Here is a 6,954-nt window from a genome sequence, read left to right on the forward strand (position 1 = left end):
CATATAACTTGAAGCGTTTAACTTGTTTGGGCCATTTAATATGGGCTGCTTGTACGTGCTGATGGCTTGGGCCCATAAGATTCATAACATTACAGTGACATATTGAGCCTTGTATGGTATGTTATACACCCATATAAGGTACCGGGCATGATGCTATACAATATACACACATATAGAGGTATACGCCTGTAAAAATTGTTATGACACGGACTTTCATATAACGAACATGACACAAAATATCATATAAAAAAAACATATAAGTATATATGATTCAACTTATACATTTTGACTTAGTTTGACCACATTGGTGCATTCTTAAAACCATGCAAACTTCTAGAACACACAAAACAAAACAGAACATAAGATTCAAATTTAAGCATGTACATAAACCCTTCTCAAAATACAACCACCCAACATCGGCTCACATGAACCAAAATACATGTTAGTCGGTTATATAGAGCCATGAAGAGTAATTTGCTATCAGCTTTACAGAGGGTGTAGAACCTGTTAACCACAGCTAAGACTGTTTCGGGTTCCTTGACATTCGGCTAGGAAAGATGCGACTCAAGATTGAAAACAGTATTGCTTGTATACATGACAACACAAAGTTCCAACATGAAGATGGCCAGTACCATGGATACATTAACCGGAAAAAGAGACTGATGATGTGTCGAGGGTATCGTCCCACCTGAGGAAAACGAATAATAATTATGTCGTTAGAAACCGTTTACGATTATTAAAAAGAAGTATAACAGATAATATTTATAATCATTTTTGTATACAATATATGTGTTCAATATGATCACATAACCTATATTATTACAAGGTAATGTTAAATGAGGAGAGAGAAGAAGAAGAAAGGGTTTTGATCAAAGGATTTTTTCTTTGAAATTTTTACTTTTTTTTTTAAATGAAAAGGGTACAAAAGGTATTTTTAATGATCTTAACAGAAATTTTTAACAAACATGAATCCAAGAGACCAAAATTAAGGGTGTGCATGGATAGGTTCGAACCAAATACCGAATATTTGGTTGTCGAGTTTTTGTAAACCGTTCGGTCCTTTTGGTTTTATCATTTGGGCTTGAAATTTTTGGACGAAAAAATAATTGGCCCAAAATAATGAATTTTAGCCTAAAATTTCGGGCGTAAATCTTTTTTGTTAACTAATAATTAATTTATTATTATACATTTAGATTACACTATTTGTTAAATTCTTATAAATTACTTAAATTTCAAAATAAAAAATGAAAATCCATAAATTCGGTCCTATTCAGTTTTGATTACACACAAAACCGGAACTGAACCAAAAGTTTTGGCTTTTATGAAAACATAAACCCAAACCGTCGCTTTTGTTTGGGCTCAGTTATTTCGGTTTGGTTTTTCTGGATACAGATCGGTTTTTACAGTTTCATGCACACCAAATGTAACTTGGTGCCTAACAACATTAATAATATTTTATAATAAATAAAAAGTTGAGATAAAATACTCACAGGGAAAAGAAAATCCAGAGCACTCCAGGCTGCATGACGAACAGCTCTCGTTGGATACATCGGACCACCAGGAGAAGTGAAGCTGTACAAGCATGTTTTAAGTCTAGTGCTTGTAGTCATCCTCAGTTCCAAACCTAAAAGTCAACCATCATCATCTTTCTTTATCTCATAAGCGGTTAAAAAGAGTTGACCAGGATTGACTCGTAAACACTTATTGCCATTTTCCCAACTTTTATATAAAAGTAATACATTACTCATGATCACCAAAATAGCAAATTTTTGTTTGACCCATATGAGATAAAACACAACCCGAATGAACCCATTTGAAATGAGGCGGTTTGAAGTTGCTACCTACATACACAAAGCTACGGAAACACCAGAAATCAAAGATTACTTACCTTGGAGAACTTTAATGTGGGAGAGATAATGTAACAGCACTGGTTCCACTTTCAGTTTTTGTAGCTGGCCAATGAGCAATATTTAATACATATTAACTTTTTCACCGCATTCAGCAACATAAGTTTATAAAAAAAAGGCAGTTTCTTGGATTTTACCTGATCAGTTAGTTCGATAACAAACATATCTGCGGGACCACCGACTAAGAAAGCATTTGGGAACTCCGGAAAGTTCTTTAAGAAGCTTTCAATCTTGTCAACTGTAAAAGGACAGACGAATAAACAATACAATTTGATGCATAATTTAATTGCACAATGTATTGAAATAAACTAGTACCTTGACTATAAAGGAATATGAATCTTGAAAGAAGAAGAAATAAATCTCTTTGTGTCTGTGAATCACAACAATAAACTCATATTTGTCAATTGTCATTATTAAAAGATGTAGGCTCAGTTATTTACCTGCAATGGGATTTTCTTCAACCTATTAGGCGCCAATGCCACATCATCAAGAAGATACTACAAATAATCATAAGAATGTGTCACTCAAGAGATCTTGTTAAGCCATGAAATATCAATAGACGGGGTGCGCATAAAACCGAAAAAACCAAACACAAACCAACGATGTGTTTTCGTTTTTCTTAAAAACCAAACTTTTGGTTCGGTTTCAATTTTGCATGCAACTAAAACTAAAAAAAAATTGAACCGAACCGAATTTATGTATTTTCAATTTTTACTTTGAATTTTAATTAAATTTATAAGAATTTAATATATTTTGGCCCAAAAAGTTTAAGCCCAAACAGTAAAACCGAAACCAAGCCCATATCGAAAAACCAAAAACCTGAAACCGAACTGTTATCAGAAGCTAAAACCAAATTTTGGTTTGAGCGCAACACTGACCCAAACCGACACCTATGACAATAGTACAAACTAGAGGTCCTCTCACCAAAAAAAGACTCTGGAAGTGTGTTGTGTTTGTCTGAATATCAATCCTACAAATAAAATTTAAAATGTATAAAAATTAAACATAGGCAGATGTAATTAACAAGATGCAATAAGTAAACCAAACAGGATTTGACGCGAAGCGTATACCAGAAGACGTTTGTAGCACCTTGCACAAGAGCTGATGAGTAACGAAGGAGGACGTCTGCATTATCAAGTTCCACTTCAAATAACTGCAAGACAGAGGTACTCAAGATCAATCAACGAATTGTTGAATAAATCAAGAAAACACATACAAGGTCATTTAGCAAAGATCACATACCCATTTGTGAAAAAGAAGCGCAAAAATATGAGAAGCAAACGGTTGACTCCAGAGTTGAACAATCAAAACAAGAATCGGTTTCCCGTGTTCGGGTTCCAAGGAAAAATGATCAGCAAGAACATCGTAAAAGCATATGGGAATCTTTACTTCTACTATTGAGCCAGCAGCTGCATCTTCTCTCCCAAGAATTATGTCTGTCCCGAAACCATTGCAGGGATCTTGGTCAAGAATTCAATAGGATAATAATACAACTGATACTATTTACCACTTTTGGATGATCGATAACAAGCATTTAACAAATAAATATATAATTTAAAGTTATTTGATAAATAAGGCTGTTAAAAGTGATCACATATAGGAATTTCACAAGGTAGCGGTTATTGTAAAGCCACATTCACATCGATTAATATTTGAAATAAATTTGGTACGGATATGCTATAGATTCTAATCTTGCATTCCATGTAAGGCCACTATTCGATACCATGAGGGTATATTAGTCATTTTTAAAAATTTAACAGAAAAAAATAACAGCCATCTGACCCATGGAACATCGGTGTTACACATGTGAAACCTATTGACTAAACATGTAATTCCAAAAAACAATGTAAGGCAGTGAAGCCACATGGATCAACCATGTGACTAATTCTAATCATAAGATTAGGAGCTGTCCAAACATCATATATCTGTTTTTATTTTAGATCCACATTCACATCAATTTATGTCTGGCATGTATTCGATATGAATACGTTACAAATTATAATAAAGCTTTCCATGTAAGGCCACTGTTCTACACAGAATGTTAACCACCATATCATTTAATCTTATCCAATAAAAATATGATTATAGCAGTAATACACGTGTCGTTCAAGTATATAACCGGACCGCACGCTTAAAAGCTTATCTATTTATAACACTAATGATGCCATAACCTGCAACTGATTCAAAATTTTACCATTCTTGTCAATTTCCAACACCATAGAGCCTGGAAGATTCCGACGAGTTCATAAAGCTTCTTTTTTGTAGTTTGTATATGATGTTTCAATAATCAATACCCAGTTTTCTTAAAACTTTTCATGCAGTGTTCTTCTATAAGTTATACAATTATTATTACCTCTAGCTCGATCATCAACTTCCAAAGCAATATCAGCAAACAACGCCTGCAACAAATCGCGTCTCTGATTCGGTGAAGCAATCGCCTGAAACAAAAACACCCAATTCACAAATTCAAATTCACACAAACCCATCAACCAATACCCAATTACACAACGAAATGATCATAAAAAATTCAAATTAAAACGGAAATCAACATGAAATTCTAGAATTACAGAAACCCATCAAGGTATACACCATCACTTAACGAAATCATCATAAAAAATTCAAATTAAAACGGAAATTAGAGAAACCTTTTGAAGCTTTTTGTCGATCTCTTGCGTGAGAGCAGAGAAATAAGCAGAGCTTCTGGGAGTTACGGCAAACGACGGCATTCTTCCGATCGATCATTTGATTCCAAAACCTATATAAAATCAATATCAAATGTTATCCCTTTGTAGGTTCAATTATTAATTGAGTAATTAATAATTGCTTATATGTATATATATACCTGACCCAGATGGAAAATTTGGTTGGTTTTTAACACCGACACCCACGGTCGACGACGACGGTGGTGGTGGTTGTGGTGGTGGCGTCGTGGGGATGTGGTGTGGCGGAAAAGCGACACCGTTGTCGATTAATATATAGGATTTGGTGGGTTGATAATAATAATATTATTATTTGGGGGTTGTGGAGTTTAAATGGTGTACATCGATTGATTTTTATTATAACCTTTTGTGTTTTAATTTTTTAATTGTATGAATGAATTTGGAATTTAACTTGGTTTATGTGGTTTATAAATAGAAAGTGTTTTGAGGTAGACTAGTGTGCATAGTCTTTAATATAGATATAATAACATGTATTCAACCTAATTTTATTGTGCATCTTCGTATACATCATGACTATTGTAATTAATGTGACAAAAATCGTAAATTTGTGATACCATGTATATACAAGATATATTGTACCTTATGATGATCTTATGATGATATGGATGATGAAGACATGTTTGGATGATATGAATGTTGATTTGGATGTTTACGTTGATTGAATGATTAATGTTGAAAATGGATGTTTGGTTAATCAAGATGAAGTGAATGTTCGAGATGTGATACTTTTAACTAAGATTAAAAGATTTGGATGAAAAAAGTAGAAGATTTGGACAAAGAACATACAGAGATACGAAGATTTAAATATTATATATGAAGAATAGAAGGTATAGATGAAACAGCCGACTGTTAATTTTTATGCTTGCTTAGTGTATTTTAGGTGTATTGATAGGGTTTATAAATAGTATTTTGTATAATTGTTTTCACGTTTCTTTCAATGTATTGATTTCTTTGCATGAACAATTCTTGCAATCAATACATTAGAAATTAGTATTTACATTGTGTTTTCTTTTGTTGAATTCTTGTATCGACTACATGACAAATTAACAAGTTATTCATTGAATTGAATACTTGACAAATTGGTTTCTCTTTAATTGAATACTTGACAAATTTTCAAGTTTAAGTAGTTGTTTGTTATGATCAGATGATTCGTTTATGATTATAGAAGAGTAACAGTCTTGATGTTATAGTAATACTGATGCAGGAGCCTTGATGTTATCCATGATGTGAGTTTGAAAGCCTTGTATTTATTTATTCTTTCTTTTTAATTTCTTTTTCTTGTTTCTCTCTTGTTTTTGAATTATATTTTCTATTTAGGTTTCTCTCTAAATTTTAACTATTTACAGACATGACAATTATCATGAATACATGTTTTAATTATTGAAAAATTATTTGTGTTCTTCGTGTTTGTGACTATCGATTTTGTTTCTTGGCTCACCCACACCAAATATTCTTTTACTTATTTAAATAAAACTTTTTAAATTATATCGAGTGAGATAGGTGATAAATCAAATAAATGATAACAACCAACTTACAGCTTAGAAGTTTTACTATAACTTGAAGTTCCTTTATCATAACTTTTTTATACCATAATCAAAGACATTTCAATTCTCGAACACAAAAGCTTTTATGTATGAGACGTTCTATTATGGCTTAAATCCCCATGTCTAATACTTAATTTCCTTTATTAGTTTTTTAAGTCATGTATGACACATAAATCCTGATGTCTAATACTTAATTTCCTTTAATAGCATGAAGTCATTAAAGATTTTTCTCTTTAGTCACGCATCTACGTAATCTTCACATCTTTGCCTAATAGCCATTAAATTAAGAAAACAAGACACATTTACATACAACTCATTTAATGTTTAGCAAAACTTATAAACCTATCTAAATTAAGCTCAAGTGCTAATCCAACGGCCACATCTTATAAACCTAAATTCACCCCCACCTCAAATTTTAAAACTTGTTCGGTTTTAACACTGACATCCTCGATCACAATGGTAGATGACAATGATGGCGGTGATGGCCGTGGCCTCGCGTGGCAGAAAATCTATAATTTAGTGGACGTAGATATTGAATGGTATACATAGATTCATAACTTTTTGAGTTAATTTTACGAATTTAACATGCTTTTTACCATTTATAAAATGAAAGTTATTTTTTTTAACGAATTCTAATATTCTTTTATAAACCACCTGCACCTGCTGCACTTTGTATGGTTTGATTTTTTAGCCTCAAATACAAAGGAGGACACCTTATCATAGGGATGTCTTTTGGAATAGACTTCTAACTGTATTTTGTTTTGTTTTGGTTTGCGACGAGTA

General features: G+C 32.5%; 1 protein-coding gene across 1 annotated transcript; it reads right to left on the reverse strand.

Moving 5' to 3' along the window:
• Window positions 1-234: 234 nt before the first annotated feature.
• LOC143553467 (uncharacterized) lies at window positions 235-4,946 on the reverse strand. The gene is made up of 12 exons (XM_077043470.1): window positions 4,750-4,946; window positions 4,553-4,662; window positions 4,261-4,345; window positions 3,150-3,343; window positions 2,978-3,060; window positions 2,832-2,877; window positions 2,348-2,404; window positions 2,223-2,277; window positions 2,045-2,145; window positions 1,889-1,952; window positions 1,491-1,624; window positions 235-688 (listed from the first exon to the last, which is right to left on the reverse strand). Exons 2-12 carry the CDS (start codon window positions 4,631-4,633, stop codon window positions 518-520), a joined length of 1,071 nt encoding a protein of 356 aa, XP_076899585.1. The 5' UTR covers window positions 4,634-4,662; window positions 4,750-4,946; the 3' UTR covers window positions 235-517.
• Between the last annotated feature and the right edge of the window lie 2,008 nt (window positions 4,947-6,954).

This window comes from Bidens hawaiensis, unplaced genomic scaffold (genome assembly GCF_021521415.1).
Source record: "Bidens hawaiensis isolate Kalapana, Puna unplaced genomic scaffold, B.hawaiensis_p1.1 tig00001032_1, whole genome shotgun sequence".
NCBI lineage: Eukaryota > Viridiplantae > Streptophyta > Magnoliopsida > Asterales > Asteraceae > Bidens > Bidens hawaiensis.

What these genes read in the sequence shown, in the direction of transcription:
- LOC143553467 (XM_077043470.1), bottom strand. Translation starts at nt 4,633, where the DNA reads ATGCCGTCGTTTGCCGTAACTCCCAGAAGCTCTGCTTATTTCTCTGCT. An exon ending in CATATTCCTTTATAGTCAAG is followed by an intron (nt 2,146 to 2,222) that starts GTACTAGTTTAT and finishes GTCCTTTTACAG; the next exon opens with TTGACAAGATTGAAAGCTTC. An exon ending in TTATCGAACTAACTGATCAG is followed by an intron (nt 1,953 to 2,044) that starts GTAAAATCCAAG and finishes CTCATTGGCCAG; the next exon opens with CTACAAAAACTGAAAGTGGA.